This window comes from Ursus maritimus, unplaced genomic scaffold (assembly GCF_017311325.1).
Source record: "Ursus maritimus isolate PB19 unplaced genomic scaffold, ASM1731132v1 scaffold_25, whole genome shotgun sequence".
In the NCBI taxonomy this organism is placed as follows: domain Eukaryota; kingdom Metazoa; phylum Chordata; class Mammalia; order Carnivora; family Ursidae; genus Ursus; species Ursus maritimus.
This window is the reverse complement of record NW_024425008.1, coordinates 42,124,426-42,146,085: the sequence shown is the minus strand read 5'-3', so window position 1 is coordinate 42,146,085 and position 21,660 is coordinate 42,124,426. Positions and strand designations below refer to the sequence as shown.

At 38.5% G+C, this 21,660-nt stretch overlaps 1 protein-coding gene across 3 annotated transcripts in view; it reads left to right on the top strand.

Annotated features, from left to right (window-relative positions):
* Positions 1-205: 205 nt before the first annotated feature.
* Positions 206-21,660, top strand: part of WDHD1 (WD repeat and HMG-box DNA binding protein 1) — a 57,981-nt gene continuing 36,526 nt past the window's right edge. For 2 of the 3 annotated variants that reach the window (XM_008701752.2, XM_008701745.2), the window contains exons 1-7: positions 206-339; positions 558-646; positions 9,260-9,371; positions 15,032-15,183; positions 16,522-16,633; positions 16,824-16,874; positions 17,809-17,904. In XM_008701752.2, coding sequence (XP_008699974.1) covers positions 570-646; positions 9,260-9,371; positions 15,032-15,183; positions 16,522-16,633; positions 16,824-16,874; positions 17,809-17,904 — 600 coding nt within the window. In that variant the 5' untranslated portion in view covers positions 206-339; positions 558-569. Of the gene's footprint in view, positions 340-557; positions 647-9,259; positions 9,372-15,031; positions 15,184-16,521; positions 16,634-16,823; positions 16,875-17,808; positions 17,905-21,660 lie in introns of those variants that run through there. The other variant, XM_008701755.2, reaches the window with a different exon arrangement.

The following is a 21,660-nucleotide window of genomic DNA, read 5'->3' as shown; positions in this document are numbered from 1 at the left end:
AGGTCCTAAAAGGCGGAAGCCTTTCTGCAAGCCCCCAACCGTCGGCGCTGAGTTCCTGTCTCACACGTTGCGGTCACCGCCTCCACCTGATCCCAAGGCGCTGCCATCACTTCCGCGTGCGGCACCCTCCCTTTCTTCCTCACTCCCCCAGCAACCGGCTTTTTCCTTTGCAGGCGGCGCGCAGCTGACGCCACCACCCGGCGACTTCGGTCCGGCAAGGCGCTGGACGTGGGCGAGCGGGCGCAGGCGCAGTGTAGTGAGCACGCCCGAGAGCGGGAAGTGGCTCTGCGCGGGCGTTTGCGGCGCCGCTTTCCTCGGTGGTGGAGGTCGGTCCGGCGGGTGAGTACTCTTTCCCGCTGCCGGTGTCCGTGTCGCGCACCGAAGAGAAGCGTATCCTTTTCCCGGCTTATTGTCTGACAGACCCTCTGTTATATCTTGTTCGTGCCGCTCGGGTGGGGGAAAAGGGGCAGCCGGGAGACTAACTTATCTTCTCCATCAGCCACGGTCTTTCCTCACCTTTAAAATAATATTAGCGTTTATAAAACATTTTTCTGTAGGTAGAAGAAAAGATGCCTGCCATACAGAAGCCGATGAGATTTGGACATACAGAGGGACACACGGATGTCTGTTTTGATGATTTGGGGAGGTAAGGTGCTTTGAAAAACAAAAAGAACGTTTCGGGTGTAAGTATTTTTGTTGTTATATGTGAGATAAGTAGTTTGCCTAAAATGACTCACCCAGAGAGAGAGAAATAAGGCTGAAATCGAAAATGGCACATGTATTTTCCTTAGATTTATTGTTCGATTCAGACCGACATTGTAGTTTTAGTATCTCGAAAAAATTAACGAGTGTAAAATCTTATTTCCAGAGGAGCTGGAAAGATGTGACCTTTCCCCCATATTTTCCTTTTGTTGACATCTTCTCTGTGTCCCACATTATTATTCTGTCAGATCAACTAGCTGCCTACTTGTCAAATTCAGTGGCCTGTTCTATCTTTCCTTGGCTTTTGTGATGCTGTTTCATTTTTTCATTATTGTTTTTAACCTTTTGACCGCTTTTTTAAAGTTAATTAATTTATTGTTTAAATTAACATGTAATGTATTATTAGCTTCAGAAGTCAAGGTCAGTGATTCATCAGTCTTACGTAATACCCAGATATAATCCTTAATGTCCATCACTCAGTTACCCCATCCATCCTTTTGACAGCTTTTTTTCCAACTTATTTCCTCTGCTTCATTGCTAAATTGTGATAGTTTCCCAGAACCCTGGTCTCTTTTATCTTTTTAAGTCCCATTCCTCTCTAGTACTATCCAGTTGTGTGGTTTCCAGTGTCACTCCTGTATTGATTCATTCATTGAAAAAATATTTGTGTGTCAAGTCTGGTGGAGGCTAGAGATACAGTAGTACAAAGCACAGTCTATTCCTTAATTGACCTTAAAGTCTTTTTAAATTGACAGACATTGAGCACAAATTAATCACAAAAGTAAATGTATACTTAGAAATAATAAGTGATAGTGCAATGATGAGCATATTTGAAGGGAAGTTGATATAGCTTGAGGAGGCAGGGAAGGTTTCTCGGAGGCATTGTTTCTTGAGATGAGATCTGAAGATCGCGTAGGCATTAGGGAGTAAAAAGAGATGGGGTGGTGATGGCAGTGAGGTGGTGGCGGCAGCATTCCAAACAGAGGGAACATTACAGAATTCCAGTGGGGGTTGGGACCATGCTCAAAGGACTGAAAGAAAGGCAGCAATGCCAAAATGTATAGAGTGTGATACAGAGACTGATGAGAGATGAATCTGTGAAGGTAGGTAGTGGTCATCCTATGCAGGACTTTCTGGGCTTTATTAAGGAATCTTGTTTTTATTCTAAAAGCAGTAGGAGTGTATTAAAAATTTGAAGCAGAGAGATGTGATCAGACTCTTGTTTTTGAGAGGCTACCTGGAGGATGAATTGGAGAAGTAGAGTGGATGCAGAAAGACTGTGGGTATCTGTATTAGTCTAGTGGAATATGATGGAAGCTTGGCCTAGAGAAGATGTGTATGGAAAAAAGAAGATACATTCAGAAAATACTTAAAAGGTAGAATCAATAGAATGGATCAGACATTAAAGATGGAGGAGAGAGAGATGTATGGGATAACATCCGTCTTTCTGGATGTTAATTTGGGGAAATGATGGTGCCATTCACCGATATCTGAAATGCTTGGAGAGGAGTTTATTTCAGAGGTAGAATGAGGGTGGAGATTATGAGTTTACATTTGGACTTGTGCAGTATTTCTTTGAGATCAACTAGAGATGTAGACAGTTGGATAAATGGTTCAAAAGCTAGGAGAAGAAATGTGAGCTAGAGATAGAAATCTATATCTTTTTAAAAAAGTATTTGAGAGGGGGCGCCTGGGTGGCACAGCGGTTAAGCGTCTGCCTTCGGCTCAGGGCGTGATCCCGGCGTTATGGGATCGAGCCCCACATCAGGCTCCTCCGCTATGAGCCTGCTTCTTCCTCTCCCACTCCCCCTGCTTGTGTTCCCTCTCTCGCTGGCTGTCTCTATCTCTGTTGAATAAATAAATAAAATCTTTAAAAAAAAAAAAAAAGTATTTGAGAGAGAATGTGAGAGAGAGCGAGCACAAGCAAGTGGGGTGGCAGGCAGAGGGAGATTGAGAAGCAGACTCCCCACTGAGCAGGGAGCCCCGTATGGGACTCAATCCCAGGACCCTGGGATCATGACCTGAGGTGAAGGCAGACGCTTAACTGAGCCACCCAGGCACCTTAGAAATCTATATCTTTTGCTGATGCCTCCTGGAGTTCAGGATTGAGGTCCTGGCTGGAAATCTAAATGTGGAAGTTGTCAGTAAGTAGATATTTAATGCTATGAACTTGGATGCAGTCACCTAGGGTGGGAGTAAATGTAAAGAAAAAAAGCTTCAAGGGCTAAGTCCTGGGACACTCCAGAATATTTAGAGATCAAGTTAGAGAGGAAGATCAAGTTAGAGAGGAAGATCCAGCTAAGGAGACTAAGAACAGGTGAACGGAAAAGTAGAAAACCAGGAGACAAGAATGATGTCTAGAAGGCAAATGAAATATAAGCATTTTAAGGAGAAGGAAATAATAAACTTTGCCAAATGCTGGTGGGTCAAGTTGAGGACTGAGAATCCACCATTAGATTTAGTGATGTGGAGGCATTAGATGAGCTTGAGCTTCTTTTATGGAGTGGTAAGAATGAAAACCTTGTCACAGTGGATTCAAGAAAATAGGAAGGAATTGGAGTTAGGCTGACACGCAAAGAGTAAGGGTAGTTGAATAGGAATGTGAGGTCAGGAAAGGTCTTTGTTTTAAGGTGAGAAATACAGTATATGTATGAGTGGAAATGATCCAACAAAGAGGGATAAGTTGTTGTTAGAATAGAAAGAGGGAGAATTGCTGGAGTGATGGCCTTCAGTAGATGAGAGGGGCTACAATATAGTGCACAGGGGGAGAGAGTGGCTAAAGATAGGAGCATGGTCAAATTCACAAGTGGAAGGAAGGAGCACCTAGGTGGGATGGGGAGAACATGCAGCCAATTTCTATAGACGCTTCTGTTTTCTGCTTCTGTTTCTGTTTCATTAGTCAAGAATGGGGAGGCAGTGAAGGTTTGAAGAAAGAGGAGTAGATATGAGAGAGATGATTAGAAGTGAGGGAAAGCTTAAAGGCCTAGGGACATATTAGTTGGAATACTGGCAGCACTAAAGGCCTATTAGGTTAGTGATCATGAATTTAAAGTGAGACCAGGAGCGCCTGGGTAGCGCAGTCATTAAGCGTCTGCCTTCGGCTCAGGGCGTGATCCCGGCGTTCCGGGATGGAGTCCCACATCGGGCTCCTCCGCTGGGAGCCTGCTTCTTCCTCTCCCACTCCCCCTGCTATGTTCCCTCTCTCGCTGGCTGTCTCTCTGTCACATAAATAAATAAAATCTTTAAAAAAAAAAAAAAAGACCAGACAACCTAGTTGTGTGGTTTTCTCTAGCCATGTTTAGCTCTGCAAGTGCAAACTTTTTTTTTTTTTAAGATTTTATTTACTTATTAGAGAGAGAGAGAGCGAGAGAGCACAAACAGGTAAGGGCAGAGGGAGAGGGAGAAGCAGGCTCCCCGCTGAGCAGGGAGCCCGATGGTGGGGCTCCATCCCAGGACCCCAGGATCATGACTTGAGCCCAGGGCAGATGCTTAACCAACGGAGCTACCCAGATGCCCCAAGTGCAAACTTATTAATAGGCATAGAGATGGATTTAACCAGGGTTGGGGTTTTGCCAGGTTAAGTATGACACAGTGAAAGAGGGCCAGAGTGTTTGAGGATGAGGCAAAGGAGTGATTTTAAGGCCAGGCTGTGGAATCTAAGCCAGATTAGGAGGAATGTGAGAATTTGAAGGGAATGAGAGACAGTGAGGAAGTAGTTTCAGTAGATTATAGATCCTAATAGAAATAAAAAATCGTTGAAGTTAAGATATTAAGGTGAAAAGATAAGTGAGTAGGATGATTGAAATTGAAATTATGAAGCAGTTGCAATATTGATAAAGACAAAATCTATGCTATGACTGTGGGAGTTTGGGGATGAGGTGGAGGATAAGGTTTTGTATAAGGTTTTGTCTGCATGGATACTGAAAATACTAAGAATTATGATAAGAATAGTGTTGTTAGAGAATGACAATGACCCTTGTGCTAAAAATCCTTAGGGAACATGGGAGATTTCTCTTTAGGATTTGTAAGTGATCTCTTAGCAGTTTTTTGTCTTTTTTTTTTTTTTTTAAGATTTTATTTATTTATTTGACAGAGAGAGATAGACAGCCAGCAAGAGAGGGAACACAAGCAGGGGGAGTGGAAGAGGAAGAAGCAGGCTCCCAGTGGAGCAGGGAGCCCAATGTGGGGCTCCATCCCAGGACCCTGGGATCAGGCCCTGAGCCGAAGGCAGACACTTAATGACTGAGCCACCTAGGCGCCCCAGTTTTTTTGTTCCTGTTTTTGTTTTTAAGAGTGGGTTGTAGCAAAAGAATGGAAGTGGTAGTGAAGGGCAAACTTTTTTTTTTTTTTTTTAAGATTTTATTTATTCATTTGAGAGAGACAGGCAGAGAGAGCACAAGCAGGGGGAGAGGCAGAGGGAGAGGGAGAAGCAGACTCCATGCTGAGCTGGGAGCCCAACATGGGGCTTGATCCCAGGACCTGGAGATCATGACCCAAGCCGAAGGCAGACCCTCAACCATCTGAGCCACCCAGGTGCCCCGGAAGAGTCTCAGTTTTTAAAATTTATTTTCAATAGATAAATCTTAGTATTTTTACAGGTTCTGGTTTTTTACCTGTAGTCAGAGTGCCCTTTTTAATAGTAAGCTCTTCAATATTTTTGAAATTTATTTTATCATTTTTTTTAGTTCTTTGATATTTTTAAAGACAAAATTCATCAAGTAAGTTGTGGTTTCTTTGACTGTTTCACAAATTTTAAGCTTACTCAATTTAATATGCTGGCACTTTCCGGTGGTTGGTGTCATTTAATACAATTAAAAAAGGAGTTCCCTCAGAAGATTCTTCTCACAGGTCAAGATATTCCAGAGTACAATTAACAAATTTCAAAATTATATCATTCACTCTTTCAGCCTTTAATGTACAGTTTGTTCAATTCTTACTTGCTTTTGTAGGGATATATTTTAGTTTCTTCCTGTGCATAAGCTTTGTTTTCATTAACTGCATTTTACTAAAAGCTTCAAAGCCTTAAGTTGAATGCTTAAATTAAAGATTGTTAACTGATTTTGAGCAAGATGCAACTAAGAGTTACGGAACTTGTTTCCAGTAATAATAATACTGTCATTATAGGGCACCTAGGTTTTGTAAAGTCACTCTTCATGAGATAACCTGGTGACGGGCATTAAGGAGGGCACTTGATGTGATGAGCACTGGGTGTTACAAGCAACTCATGAATCACTGAACACTACATCTAAAACTAATGATGTACTATATGTTGGCTAATTGAATTTAAATTTTAAAAAGTCACTCTTCAAAGACTCAAGTATTTAAAAATCTAATTGATGATAGGCAGAAGAGAAAACATCTTATGCAATGCTGAAGTATTTTTGTGTATTTAATATCAGTTTGTGACAAAAATTTTGTTGTTATCCTGGGTAGAAATAAAATGATCTCAAAATTTGACAATTATGGCTTCTGTGTTGATTGGTACATTATCACAGTGCATTTGGTTTTGAATTATACTTTCAATTCGAAGTACATATGTGTTTCATAGATTTCTTAATTCAGTAAGTACATTGTTTTTGCTACAGTGCTGTGCTCAACCAAAATGTGTATTACTGTAAAAATTAAGAATTTTATCTTTAGCACTGAACATTTCAAATGAAGTTAGATAGAATTCCCAATAATGTTAGATGTTTCACTGACACAGAATAAACTTCTAGAAGCTTTACTTTTTTTCCATGAGCTGAAGAGAAAACTAAACCATTATTGGAATTAATCTGACTGATTTTCTATTTAAACCCTCTGATGACATTGAGATAAAACCAGTATGATTTAACTGTTAGAAAAATTATTTTACTAATGGAGACAACATATTTATAGCTATAACTTTACTTCATACTTGCATTAGAAAACTTAAAATATAAAATGAACAAAATTAATTTAGAACCACTGTCATCTGTTTTAATGCTGCACTGTTCAGTAAGATAGCCACTAGCCACAGGTGGCTATTTAGATTTTAATTAATTAAAGTTAACTAAATTTAAAATTCAGTTCCTCAGTTGCATGAGTCACGTTTTAAACCACATTTTAATTGCTCAGGAGCCTGATATAGACTATTTCCATCCTCTAAGAAAGTTCTTTTGGACAGTACTGAATTATGAAAAGTCATGCCTGACAAGATGCAGACTCACTTTCTACAGCTGTAGAAACATGGTTTTCAGGGAGTCGCAAGATAATTACTAACTTACAAAGTAAATTCTCAGATTTCTTCAGGAATTTTGTGTCTTCTGACTTTCCGGTGGTTGGTGTCATCACTCCAGCCCCCATGGTAAACATCAACTAACATTTTGTTCATGTTACATTTCCATTATCAACTTCTTTTTTTTTTTTAAGATTTTTTTTTTTTTTTTTTGACAGAGACAAGCCAGCGAGAGAGGGAACACAAGCAGGGGGAGTGGGAGAGGAAAAGGCAGGCTCCTAGAGGAGAAGCCTGATGTGGGGCTCGATCCCAGAACGCTGGGATCACGGCCTGAGCCGAAGGCAGACGCTTAACGACTGCGCCACCCAGGCGCCCCTCCATTATCAACTTCTTGAAAAGCAGAAATTTATTATTAATTTTTTGTTAAACATGTACTTGATAGCTTTTTTTTAAAGTTGCTACTGAAAGGTATTTTATTAAAAGGCATAATCAATAATAAAATTAACATTTAATTTTATTCCTACAGTAAATGATAAAAACACCGTCAGAAGAATGCTCAGACTACTCTAAAAGCTCAACTCAACTGTTTAACTTAACTATTTCTTGCATGTATTTCTCATTAATTCCACTGTATTTCACTATAATTTTCCATTGATACCACCAACTGGCACCTGCAACTTTCTGCATCTCCTCACTGGCTGGCTTATTGCACCAAATAGTCAGTAGGGACAGCAGTATGAATTACTTACCCCATCACCACTGAAAGAAATTGCTCTCTGTAGGGCCTCTTGACTGACTTCACTTTGGTTTTCATCCATCAGCACCTGTTGTCTGTGAAAGGAGGTATTAGTTGTGTTGCATCAAGAAAGGATTGGTATGGGGAGATGGGTTATCACTTGTCTTTCAGATTTACCTATGTGATAAAGTGAGAATTCTATTCATTGTACATGTTTCACTACTAAACAAGATCACGGCAGAAGCTGGAAGTGCAAAGAAGTCTGTCAAACCCACCTAACCAATTTTGATGCAAATATAACTAATATTTTTTTAAGATACTACATTTTATTTATTTTTTTAAAGTTTATGTATTTTTTTAGTAACCTCTGTACCCAACATGGGGCTCGAACTCACGACCCGAGGTCAAGAGTCACATACTCTTCCGACTGAGCCAGCCAGGTGCCCCAATACTAATATGTCTTAAAATAAAAAAAATCAAGGATGGATTCTAAACCAGCTGGATGCATAAATCAGGGATGTCCTAGGCTGGGGCGCCTGGTGGCTCAGTCAGTTAAGTGTCTGCCTTCAGCTCAGGTCATGATCTCAGGGTCCTGGTCATGATCCGAGCCCTGCATCGGGCTCCCTGCCCAGCAAGGAGTCTGCTTCTCACTCTGCCTCTTCCCCAGGCTTGTGCTTTCTCTCTTGCTCTCTCTCTCTCTCAAGTAAATAAATAAAATCTTTGAAAAAAAAGGAATGTCCTAGGCAAAAAGACTAATGGTCCTTCTATTTATTTCCTGTAGAAGGGAGTCCTTACTCTTGCATTAAGATCATTGTAAATAGGATGACCCCCAATCTGCATTTTCTTTCTCAGCTTCTTGTACTGTCTGCTCTAAGTGAACTCCCCCATATTTTACTAACTTCATATTTTGGTTCATGTGGTTTCCTGTTTGGAACTGCTCTTTTCACCAATCTCAGCATATCCAGTTCTGCTTGCCCTGTTTGACCTTTGACTTCCCAGTATAGATACCACCTTTCTTATGAACCTCTACAGTTCTTTATGTGACTTCTCTTTGCCATTTGCCATGTTATTTTTGTATTTTGTTTGCTTTTGTTTGTATCAGGACACATACAGATAGGACACATACCAAATGAATAAAAGCACCAGGAAGAAAAGGGGTTTAAAACAAGATTTGAGAGATACAGATGGCCATTTGAATAATCAGCTTTGGATAATTGAGCTCTTGCATCCATGCGCTTATTCATTCAACAGACATTTATCAAGGCTTCTATATGTCAGAGATTGCTTTGTGCTAGAGGCACAATGGTAAGCAAGGTAGACCTGGTTCCTGTTGTTAACAGAGATTACCCATTCATCTTTCTTACATTATTACAGATAAAGAATTTTATGCCAAGGAGAAATTGTAGGGGACATTAAATTCACCTTTCATTTTATAGGGTAGGAGATTAGCGGGCCTTGTTATTGAGGTTTATGTATGTAAAATGAGAAAACATTGACTAACACTTTGATTTTATTGAAAAAAAGATAAAGAACTCCAAAAAAATTAATAGGCTTGAAGCTGGTTGACTTTTCTTTTTCTTTTCTAAAACTTGGATGACCTTTTAATGAATGTGTTTCCTTCACAGTTATATTGTGACTTGTGGAAGTGATGGTGATGTGAGGATTTGGGAAGACTTGGATGATGATGATCCTAAGTCCATTAACGTTGGAGAAAAGGCATATTCATGTGCTTTGAAGGTATTAAAAACATTTATAGCTACCGATGAGAAATGATACTGCTGTGTGATTTTTATGTATGGGTGAAGAATATTTTTGTTGAAGTTTTGAATGTAGGTGTAGTTTTGTTTGTTTCTTTTATAAAATAATATTCAAATATGCATAATAATGCCAAAAACTACCTGAAATTTTTACAAGTAAAATCTGAATCTGAATGGGTTTAAAATCTGAATCTAAAATCTGAATGGTTTATTAAAGGTGATTAATGGTTTAGTAATGTAAACCAATTAAAATATTTGCAAGAAATTATACTTCTTCTTTTGAGATGTTCCCTTCTTTCCCTTTGAGAGAAAACTCCATGACATTTTCAGGTGTTCAGTTCACTAATTTAGACAATTAATGACACTAGAAAAGAGGAATATTTTAACTTTTTCAAGATACATACATGTTTCATGTTTCTAATGTTTTATGTAAGTATGGGAAAGATATGTAGGTTATTTGGAGAATGGAGACATGTTTTCAGAAGGCCTTTGCAAACTAAGTATCTAAAAACCACTAAGCTTTTTATTTGTGATGAATTTTAAATAGAGTGTATTGTATTTGTGTAGAAAAATATTTTCATAGAATTCATGTTTTTTTCAAACTCAGGCTCATTAATGTAGATGAATGAGATGGTTTTTTGATACTTTTGATATTCTTTTTAAAATGGTCATAGTGGCATTTAGGTGGCGCAGTCATTTAAGCTTCCAACTCTTGGTTTCGGCTCTGGTTATAGTCTCAGGGTCGTGAGCTTGAGCCCTGTGTCAGACTCCGTGCTCAGTGTGGAGTCTGCTTGAGTTTCTCTGTCCCTCTCCCTCCCCCTCTTGCTCATGCTCATGCGTGCGCAAGCACGTGCTCTCTCTCTCAAATAAGTAAATAAATCTTAAAAAAAAAATAAAATGGTCATATATAATGGTAAATATATTCTCAGAAGGAAAAATATAAATGACCAACATATATTTGATACAAGTTAAATTTCACTAATAAGCAAAGAAGTACAAATTAAACAATTGGATTTTTTTTCTATCAGATTGGCAAGGATGAAAAATATTGCTAATTCCAGTAATAGTGAGGGTTTGGAGAAGTATTTGTAAAGGAAAAACACTCTCCCATCTTTTTCCTTTATTCTCACACTACTACCTTCCTCATAACACTTCCAACACCAGATGTGTGGGTTTTTTCCCTTACACCGAGCAATTCTCTGTAATACTGGGTGGGTGTCCTACAGTTCAGTTCAATTCGGACACTGACAGGAGTGAGCACAGACCTTATAGGTCAGGGGCTCAGTCACATGAGACTGCCCCCTCTTTAGATAACAGTTGCAAGCAGTAGGTCCCCAGGTTACCCACAGCATCTGTCCTACTTGGGTATAAATCAGAGGTTCCCACGACCCCCTCCTCCGAGCCAATCTTTTGCTTGAACAGCTCACAGAATTCAGGGAAACTCCTACCAGTTCATTATATTGTGAAATATAAATAAAGGATACAGGTGAACAGCCAGATGAAGAGATACATAGGATAAGGTCTAAAAGGCTCTTTTTTTCCCCATGGAGTTGGGGTCCACCACTCTCCTGTTAACGGAGATGTGTTCACCAACCCAGAAGCTCCTTGAACCCCATACCATTAGGATTTTTATGGAGGCTTCATTACATTGGCATGATTGATTATTAACTCAATTTCCAGCCCTTTTCCCTTTCCCGGATGATGATGGGATAAGGCTGAAAGTTCCAAGCTTCTAATCATGGTTTGATTTTTCTGATGACCAGCTCTCATCCTGAAGCCATCCAGGAGCCCACCAAGAATTGCCTCCTTAGAACAAAAGACATTTCTATCACCCAGGAAATTTCAAGGGATTTAGGAGCTTGTATCAGGAACCGGGATCAAAGACCAAATGTTAGAGCAAAAGCTGCTCCTAGTAATCTTATCACTTAGGAAATTACAAGGGTTTTAGGAACTCTGTGCCAGGAATGGGAGGCAGAGACCAATATGTATTTTCTATTATTTTATAGTATTGCACAACCGTTGCTGAAAGTGTAACTGGGGAGTTTTGTTTTTCTGATTTTTATGTTTTTGGGGGAGAAGGGGCAGAGAAAGGAGAGGAAGAATCTTAAGCAGGCTCCACGCAGGGCTCCATCTCACAAGCCTGAGATCATGACTGAGCTGAAATCAAGTCAGATGCTTAATCAACTGAGCCACCTGGGGAGCTTTTTAAGAAGTAAATTGAGGGGTGCCTGGGTGGCTCAGTGGTTGAGCGACCTACTCTTGATTTCAGCCCTGTTCATGATCTCAGGGTCATGGGATGGAGCCCCATGTCAGGCTCCGTGCTTGTAGTCCGCATGGAGTTTTCTTGTCCCTCTCCCTCTGCTCCTTGCACCTTCCCCTGCCCTCACTTGTACTCTCTCAAATTAAAAAAAGGGGGGAGTAAATTCATACTGTGTATCAAACTTCTAATGCACATGGTCATTTCTGGCTATTTACCTTGAGGAAATTCTTACACACTTTCATATTTGGTCAAGGATATTAGTAAAACGGTTGTTTATAATAGCAAAAATTAGAAGTGTCCTTCAGGAGAGATTTGTTTTGTAAAGTTTTTTTTAAAGATTTTATTTATTTATTTGAGAGATGGCAAGAGAAAGCACTTGGTGGTAGCAGGAAGAGGGAGAAGCAGGCTCCCCGCTGAGCAGGGAGCCCGCCCTGGACTGGGGCTGGATCCCAGGACCCCGGGATCATGACCTGAGCCGAAGGCAGATGCTTAACCAACTGAACCACCCAGGCACCCCTGTTTTACAAATTTTGGTAGACCCATGTAATGTATTACTATGCGGCCACCAAAAAAAAAAAAAGTGCGTGTTGTATATCTTCATCTGCAAAGATATTTACAGTGAGTTGAAAAATGAAAAACAGTTGCAGAGTAGTCTGTATTGTGTAGTCTTATGTTTGTTAAAGTAAAAGATATGTATATACATAAAAGTATATAAGAAAGTTAGAAGACTTAACCCCAAAACGTTAACGGAGGTTACTTCAAAAGAGTAAGGAAACTCATTCTTTGCCCAGAACAATTTCATGTTGTTATTTTTCTTCTATAGTATGTATGCGCTGTGTTTGTGTATGAAAAGAATGTAAAGAAGAAAAAAAGTGGTTTTGTGGTAGTTTCCTAGGGCAGCTGTAACAAATTTTCACAGACTTGGTGGCTTAAAATAAAAAATTATTGTCTCGCAGTTCAGAAGGCAAGATGCTTGAAATCAAGGTGTGGTCAGGGTTAGCTCCTTTGGAGGCCCTGAGGGAGAGTCTGTTCCATGCCTCTCTCCTAGCTTCTGGTGCTTGCCACTTATACGCAGTGTTCCTTAGTTGGAAGATATATCACTCCAGTCTCTGCCTCCATCTTTACATTGCCTCCTTCTCTGTGTCTTTGTGTCTCAAATCTCTCCATTTTCTTAAAAGGACACCAATCATTAGATTTAGATCTGTAACTTACTACATGTGCAAAGATCCTATTTCTAAATAAGACCACATTCACAAGTACCTGGGCTTAGGACTTAGGCATGTCTTTTGGGGGCCATTATTCAATCCAGTACAAGTCTGTTTTCTTTGGCTTTAGGAATAGGGTTTATGGTACTTCATTGAAATGACATTACCAAATAGCCATGTGAGGCTGACAATTTTATAACAGATTTCATTTAAAGTATAATTGCTTATAAATATACTTTCTGTTTTTGGAGTTGGTGGTACAGGGAAGTACAGTTAGATGTTTTGTTTGAGAACAAAGTGGAGAAAATGTCACTCTCCAAAATAGTGAAAATGAGATGAATCAACTGGTAGTAATAGTTAATGCTTGCATAGTATTTTACATTGTCAAGGCCTTTTAACAAAGATATGGGGAAGTATGTGGAATTACCTCCGTTCTATTCTTGGGAAAGTCAAAGCTCTGAGGAAGGTGAGGTGACACTGTTGGTAAGGAACACAGTGGGCTGGAGCTCAAGTCAGCCTGTGCTGGTATCCATTCCTCTCAGTCCACTAGGGAGAAGAGTGATCTGACCAGATCCCTGGTCCTTTGGCTGTTTTCTTTTTTTTAATTTTACTGGTTGATAAAGTACTGATAGTGACTTGGTTTCCCAGTAGATTTGTTGGAAATTGACTTCAAAGCAAGTCCTTTATTCAGATCTCCTGGGTGAGTAAGTGCAGATATATACTTTATTTTCACGACTAGAGGACCAGTTAATGTGTTGTTAAAGAATTACCAAAGATCTAACTGAGGATGCTTAGTCAGATTCTAATGAGAGATCTGTCTGTCAAATAAAGCACAGCCAGGTCGCAGAATTGCTGTGCATGCACACAAATAGTTGGTGTTTCTGTAGTTTTGCCAAAGAACATGTAGCATCATCAGTGTTGTCTTGAGTTGGTTATAGTTTTTCCTTAATTCTCTTCTTGTTTTCACATTTAAGCAATTGTTAGTTTAGCTTCAACAGGATAGATTTAGTGTATTGTGGATTGTTTAATTACTTACAGTAGTTACAATGTAGGCGTAAACAGTATTTTTCACCAATTTTCCAGTAATTGAAGATAAGTATATATTATAGTTCAAATCTGAATCATCTCTGCTGTTACTTGAACAGATGTGTACATCCTCCCCAGTTTTCCTATATAGTAACGTGTCACTGTATTACTAAGTTCTTTTTCCACTGGAGTGGGAGCAGGTGCTGTAGAGAAGTGGAGGGTCTTACATGTGCAAATAAGACTGAGACCTATTACTGTAGAATATTCATTGACTAGTAATTTGTTTCTTTAGCAGTTATCATTTAATCCAAATAAATTGACCATATGATTTATCAGAGTGTGTATGGCATTGGTAGACTATGATTTAGTCTGTCAGGACTTGGTTCCTCCTAGAGAAGTAATAAAATTAAGGTTCTAGGGCAGATACTTAACTTTTTATGATTCTTAGCCAAAATCTATGCAAAGCAGTGGTGTCTGCTGATCATTTTCAGATCCTAAAACTTTCTGTTTATGTATTGTTTTTATTATTTTTTAAAAAGGTCATTTATATTTTTAATTCCAGTATAGCTAATGTACAAGGTTACATTAGTTTCAGTTGTACAATATAGTACTTCTCACCAGTTCTACAGTGCTCACCAGTGTAAGTATATTCTTTTTAGGACCCTCCTACTCTGCTGTCTTCTTATTTAGTGTTTTAAAGAGAAGCCATGGATTCTGCGTTTAGATTTTACCTACTCCAAAAAGACATTTAATGATTTTATTGTGGAAACACAGGGCAACACTGTAGTGCGGACATGCCTTCTGATGTGCTAGTCCCTCACTGAGACTAGCTATGTTTTTTCTCTGAAAAGCTCTCTTGAGTCCTTTCATGACACTTTGGGATGCATAAAAATACTATTTAAATAATTTTCTTGTCAGAAGTAAATGAAAATCCAGAGGCTAAAAATTTGGCTGGTGAAGGGAGAATTAAATTCCATAAATGTAATAAGTAAATTTTCTTGCTAATAGACACTTCAGGAAACTTGTACATTGAGTGATGATTTTTCTCTTGACATTAACTACATTTATAAGTTTTTATTTTTTTATAGAATTGCTAATTGTGGACAGACTCAATTGATTTGGACTTTTTTTTGCCAATGTTTCTTTTAGAATGGGAAATTGGTCACTGCAGTATCTAATAATACTATTCAAATCCACACATTTCCTGAAGGAGTTCCAGACGGTATATTGACTCGCTTCACCACAAACGCAAACCATGTGGTCTTTAATGGGGATGGTGCAAAAATTGCTGCCGGATCTAGGTAAGGCCCTCAGGTACCAGAAAGAAAAGTAGTACTAGAACAGAATGGTCTCATTCATTGGCTTCAGGGTAACATTTTCAGGATTCTCTCCCTTCTTTGTGTGTGTGTGTGTGTGTGTTACTTAATTCTTTGTGAGGTGGGGAAGGGCAAAGGAAGAGGAAGACAGAGAATCTTAAGTAGGCTCCATGCTCAGCACAGAGCCTGATGTGGGGCTGTTGTCTCACGACCCTGAGATCATGACCTGAGCCAAAATCAAGAGTCAGATGTTTAACTGACTGAGCCCACCCAGGTGCCCCACTTATTTTATATTCAAGTCTTTAGTAAAGGTTGTTGAGGGCACCCGACAACCTTGTGTTTCTTTGTGAATTGAGATATATTGCTTTGCACACAGCCTTTTCAGTAAATGCTGAAAAAGACTGTGGGGAAACATGATAGTTTGATATGAAATTTTAAAAATCATTTTGGGTAGAACCTGGACTGTCAGGATTTTTGTTGTTTCTCTTGATGCTTATTTGTCATAGGAAAAAAAGAAAGGAACTAGTGAATTGCTGAGGTGGAGTAAAAGGCATAGTATGTTTTGTTTTGGTTTTTTTTAGGATTTATTTTAGAGTGTGCACGAGCGGGGGAGGGGCAGAGAGAGAGGGAGAGAGAAAATCTCAAGCAGACTCCCTGCTGAGCGTGGAGCCCAACACAGGGCTGGATCCTAGGACCCTGAGATCATGACCTGAGCCAATATCAAGAGCTGGCCACTTAACCAACTGAGCCACCCAGGTGCCCCTGACATAGTACTTTTAAAAGTGGTTGTGACTGAAAAATAAAAAAGGTTGGGACTCTAATTAATTAATAAATAATAGAGGCTTAAGATGTAACTAAGGAAGCCACTTACAAAGTTATTTGTTTTTGTTTTTTTTTTAAGATTTTATTTATTTATTCGACAGAGATAGAGACAGCCAGCGAGAGAGGGAACACAAGCAGGGGGAGTGGGAGAGGAAGAAGCAGGCTCCTAGCGGAGGAGCCTGACGTGGGGCTCGATCCCATAACGCCGGGATCACGCCCTGAGCCGAAGGCAGACGCTTAACCGCTGTGCCACCCAGGCGCCCCAAAGTTATTTGTGTTTTAAACGAAAATCCTGAGTTGTGTTTTTAGTATCTTTACAGAGCAAGATTTTTACAGAGCAAAAATTGGTCTTAAATTTGGATGCCAAATTTTACATGTTGCTATAAAGAAATTATGACATTTACTCTTGTGATTTTGAAATATTTGGGTCATAGATTTTAGGAGAGGCTTTTGTATGGGTATTTATTAATGTCCCTTATGCATTACTCTTATTGTTCATAGTGATTTTCTAGTGAAAGTTGTGGATGTGATGGACTGCAGCCAACAGAAAACATTTCGAGGACATGATGCTCCTGTTTTAAGTCTTTCCTTTGATCCTAAGGACATCTTTCTGGTAATCATCTTTTTCCCTTTCTTCTTTTTTTCTTTTTTTTTTTTTGTCTTTAATATGTTTAAAATTGTAAGAGAATTAGCAGAAAATTTCACACAGTTAATAAAAAGGCTGTTTGGTTTATCAGTTGAACCAGTGTCCATATGGTATTATGGCTGTAACTATAGAGAAATTTATTGTTTTATTCCTGCAGGCATCAGCTAGTTGTGATGGATCTGTCAAAGTGTGGCAAATTTCAGATCAGGTAAGCTTATCAATTTGAATTTAAAACTTTATGCTCATTTCTGTCATAAATGGGGTGTTATATAGTATTGGGTCAAATGAATAATTCTTTTTCTTTATAGTTTGTTTCTTTTGAGTAGCATTGAGTACTGTTTTTGTGATCAAATCTATAATAATCTAATGCGAAAGTATGTTGAAGACTAATTGTGTTTGTACCCAATCACAAGGGAAATAATAGATTTATATTTCAATTTTAGGTTTTATAAATCAGTGGGGAAAAATTAGTCAGTATATATTTACTCTATCATGAACTACCATGTGTTGGGATCTCGATGTTAGGGATACAAAAATAAAATAAGACGTTGGCCACACTTTATTTGGAGAGTCACACAAATGACTTATTCTAACCAATCTGATAAAAGTTTTAAAGGAGGTGTGAAGAAAGTGCTCTCTAGATTGGCAAAGGGAACAATTAATTCTTCCTGAGGCATTCTAGAGATAATGTGGCTGATGAGAAAAGTATCCCCCACAGAGTATTCCTCAATAGCCACAGTTTTTTCCCCTTGTATTTGAACTGTTTAAAAGGGTTGATTTTGATACTTTAACATTTTGTTGGAGATTTCTTAACTTTATTTTTGTAGATGTTTTAAGATTTTAATGTATTGGGGTTTTTTTTATGTGTGTATATATGTTTATTCAGCGAGTATATTGTTCACTTATTCTACATTGGAAATACACTTATTTAATTATTTAAGATTTGTGCTTTTTATACCTCTGAATTATTTAAAGTAATTTAGGTAAATCAGATATCATAGTTAAATGAAAGTGAATCAGGTTGCTTTTTTCATAGCTATATGTCATTTTGAAGAAAGCACCTATGAAATATATTCCGTTCTGCATATCTCTTTGGGAGAAGTTTCATAAAGGGAAATAAATTCTCTTTTTTAAAATATCAGACATGTACTATTAGTTGGCCACTGCTACAAAAATGCAATGATGTGATAAATTCAAAATCAATCTGCAGACTTGCTTGGCAGCCAAAAAGTGGGAAGGTAAGTGACTCTTACTTTTCAACCTTTGTTTTAGTTATTTCTTCTAGTTCTTGTCAACTTTGAATGTGAGAATAGTAGAATTAATTTTTTAAATTGTAAGTATTTAATTTAGGTTATAATTTAGTGCCCTAAGCCAACCAATTAATATTGAAATGCTTTAAGAAACATTTTAACTTTGGGGTGCCTGGGTGGCTCATTTGGTTAAAGTGTCTGACTTGTGATGTGGGCTCAGGTCTTGATCTCTCAGGGTTATGGGTTTCAAGCCCCCAGGTTGGGCTCCACGCTGAAAAAAGGAAACATTTTAATTTGGTAAAGGTTCTTTCTGAAGTGTACATTTTGTATGAATTAATTTTATATTCTTCTTTATTTTTGTATTTGATGGAACAACTCTGGAAACAGTCTTGTTATGTCTACTCTTACTAGTAGCGTTTAACGTTTTGGAGATAGTAGCTGATAGACAATAGAAAAGATAGGAACTGCTTGAAAAGAGGAAGGAGAATGTTCATTATTTACAAATGAAATCGTTGAAGATAAGGAGATCTTAAGAAATCAACTGAAGGAAAAATATTATTAGTAAGAAAGTCCAGTAAGGCAGTTGGAAACAAACTTATATACAAAACCAGTATCAATCCTATATATAAATAATAGCCATTTAGAAAATATGGTGAGGGAAAAAATGATGCATTTACTGTGAAATCAAAAAAGATGAAATAACAAGGGTAAACTTACCAAAAATGTTAAAGGGCTATATAAAGAAAACTTTTAACATGATATCAAGAGGAGTAAAAGAAGACTTAAATAGAAAAATATATTCCATTTTTAGAAAGGAATTTTCAATATAAAGATGTCAGTTCTTTCCTAAATTAACCTATAGTTTTGAGAAATTCAAATGTAAAGTATCAGTAAGATGTTTGAGGGGGACCATAGAGCTGTTGTAAAATCCATGTGGAAAATGAAGTCTTGGAAAATAAAAGTGATGGAGTCTAATCTAGGCAGATATACATATTATGATGCTATGAGAATTAAAGTGTGCCACTGACTCATGGATGGACAGATATCTCTTAAACAGAGAAATAGACCCAGTATATGAGGAGTTAGTATATTGAAAAGGTGTAGAAAAGAAGATTGAGTAAATGTATTGGCAGAGAGCATGAATACCAGGAGCTAAGAATCTTTGAGAATCATCTTAAAGGCTTCTTACCACATGATGAATCTCTATAGGTATTTGCTGTATAATTCTTTCAACTTTTCTGTACATGTGAAATTTCTCAGAAAAGATTAATAATCTTGACAATATAAAAAGTAAACATTTTTGTATGAAATATTTCAGTCAAAGAACAAATGACAAACTGGGAAAAATGAAAATATGACAAAGAGCTAATTTTCTTTTCTTTCTTTTTTTTTTTTTAAAGATTTTATTTATTTATTTGACAGAGACATAGCCAGCAAGAGAGGGAACACAAGCAGGGGGAGTGGGAGAGGAAGAAGCAGGCTCCCAGCGGAGGAGCCCGATGTGGAACTCAATCCCAGAACACCGGGATCACTCCCTGAGCCAAAGGCAGATGCTTAATGACTGCTCTACCCAGGCGCCCCTCTTTTCTTTTTTTTTTAAAGATTTTATTTATTCATTTGACAGAGCATGCACAATCTGGGAGCTGCAGAGGGAGAGGGAGAAGCAGACCCCCCCTGCCGAGCAGGGAGCCCAACGTGTGGCTCAATCCCAGGACCCCGAGATCATGATCTGAGCTGAAGGCAGATGCTCAACTGACTGAGCCACCCAGGTGCACCAAGAGCTAATTTTCTTAATATTCAGAAACTTCTTATAAGTCAGGGTACCTGGGTGGCTCAGTAGGTTAAGTGTCTGACTGGCTCAGGTTATGATCTCGGGGTCCTGGGATCAAGCCCTGCACTGGCCTCCCCACCTCGTGGGGAATTGGCTTGTCCCTCTGCCTCTGTCCCCACTACTGTTCTCTCTCACACACACACACTCTCTCTCTCTCTCAAATAAATAACCTTTAAAAAAAGTTGTTGGTTTTTTTTTTTTTAGATTTTATTTATTTATTGGACAGAGAGAGACACAGCAAGAGAGGGAACACCAGCAGGGGGAGTGTGAGAGGAAGAAGCAGGCTTCCTGCCGAGCAGGGAGCCTGATGTGGGGTTTGATCCCAGGACCCTGGGATCATGACCGAGCCAAAGGCAGACGCATAACAACTGAGCCACCCAGGCGCCCCTAAAAAAAAAAAAGTTTTTAAAAATCAGTAAGATCCGGGGTGCCTGGCTTTCTCATTTGGAGAAATGTGTAACTCTTGGTCTCGGGGTCATGAGTTTAAGCCCCACGTTGGGTGTAGAGATTACTTAAAATCTTTTGGGGCACCTGGGTGGCTCATTCAGTTAAGCATCTGCTTTCAGCTCAGGTCGTGATCTCAGGGTCCTGGGATCAAGCCCCACATCAGGCTCCCTGCTCAGTGGGGAGTCAGCTTCTCCCTTTCACTTGGCCTGTCTACCCCCGCTTGTGTTCCCTCTCTCTCTCTGAAATAAATAAATACAATCTTTGAAAAATAAATAAATAAAAATAAAATCTTTCAAAAAAAAAAAAACAAGTCAGTAAGATCCAAATAGAAAGGTTGTCAAGGACATGAATAATGTACAGAAAAAGATAATACAGATGACTTTTAATATATGGAAGTATATGCAACCTTTCATACCAAAAGAAATACAAGTTGAAACAATGTGATAGCTTGTTTTTCATATGTTCAAACATCAAAAGTTTGATTATATACTATGTAGAAGAGGGCGTGGCATTTTTTATCAGAATGAACAACAGTACTAGTTCTGGGCATAAATCCTATAAGCATATATATATATATGCACTATAGGGTATATGTAATGAAAATGTTGTATCACTGTAATAGCAAAAGAATAGGAACATCCTAAATGTTTATTAATAGGAACTGGTTAAATAAATCCTGGTATTCCTGAAAGTAGGACTGTTAAAGTGAGGTAGATCTGTATGTCCTCATTAAGAATAGTCTTCTGATACACCGTGAAGTAAAAAACATCAAGCTGTAAAGTAGTAGGTATAAAAAGAATGCTACTGTTTATTGTGTGTGTACTTGTATGTATATATGTGCCTATGCATTCTTTTTTTTTTTTTTTTAGATTTTATTTATTTGACAGAGAGAGAGCAAGCACAAGAAGGGGGAGCAGCAGAGAGAGAGGGAGAAGCAGACTCCTGGCTGAGCAGGGAGCCTGACGTGGGGCTTGATCCCAGGACCCTGGGATCATGACCTGAGCCAAAGGCAGATGCTTAACCGACTGAGCCACCCAGGCGCCCCTGTACCTGTGCATTCTTGTGCAGTCTGTGTTTATGTGCACTTTTAGGAAGTAGTAATAGGATTTAGGGATGGGAGGGGGACTTTCTTTTAATATATGTCCTTTGTAGCATGTGAACTCTTAAGACTACTACATTCTGCATTAAAGTGATAGTTGAGGAATTTAGTATGTATTTTTTCTTTGCTCATGAAACATTAATTTAAAAATCAATACAAGTAGCATACTTTTTCTGTTCAGAGATAATATATTTTTTTCTCTTTTTTTGTATAAACAGGGAAGGAATATATTGTTTTTATTTTTTCTGTTAGTCTGTTTCTTTGGAAGATGTGTAAGAAGACCAGTTTCCTTTTCTTAAGATGTTTAAAGCATTCTGGATCTATTTCTTTCCCTTTGGCAAATGAGATGAATGTTTAGATCCAAAGG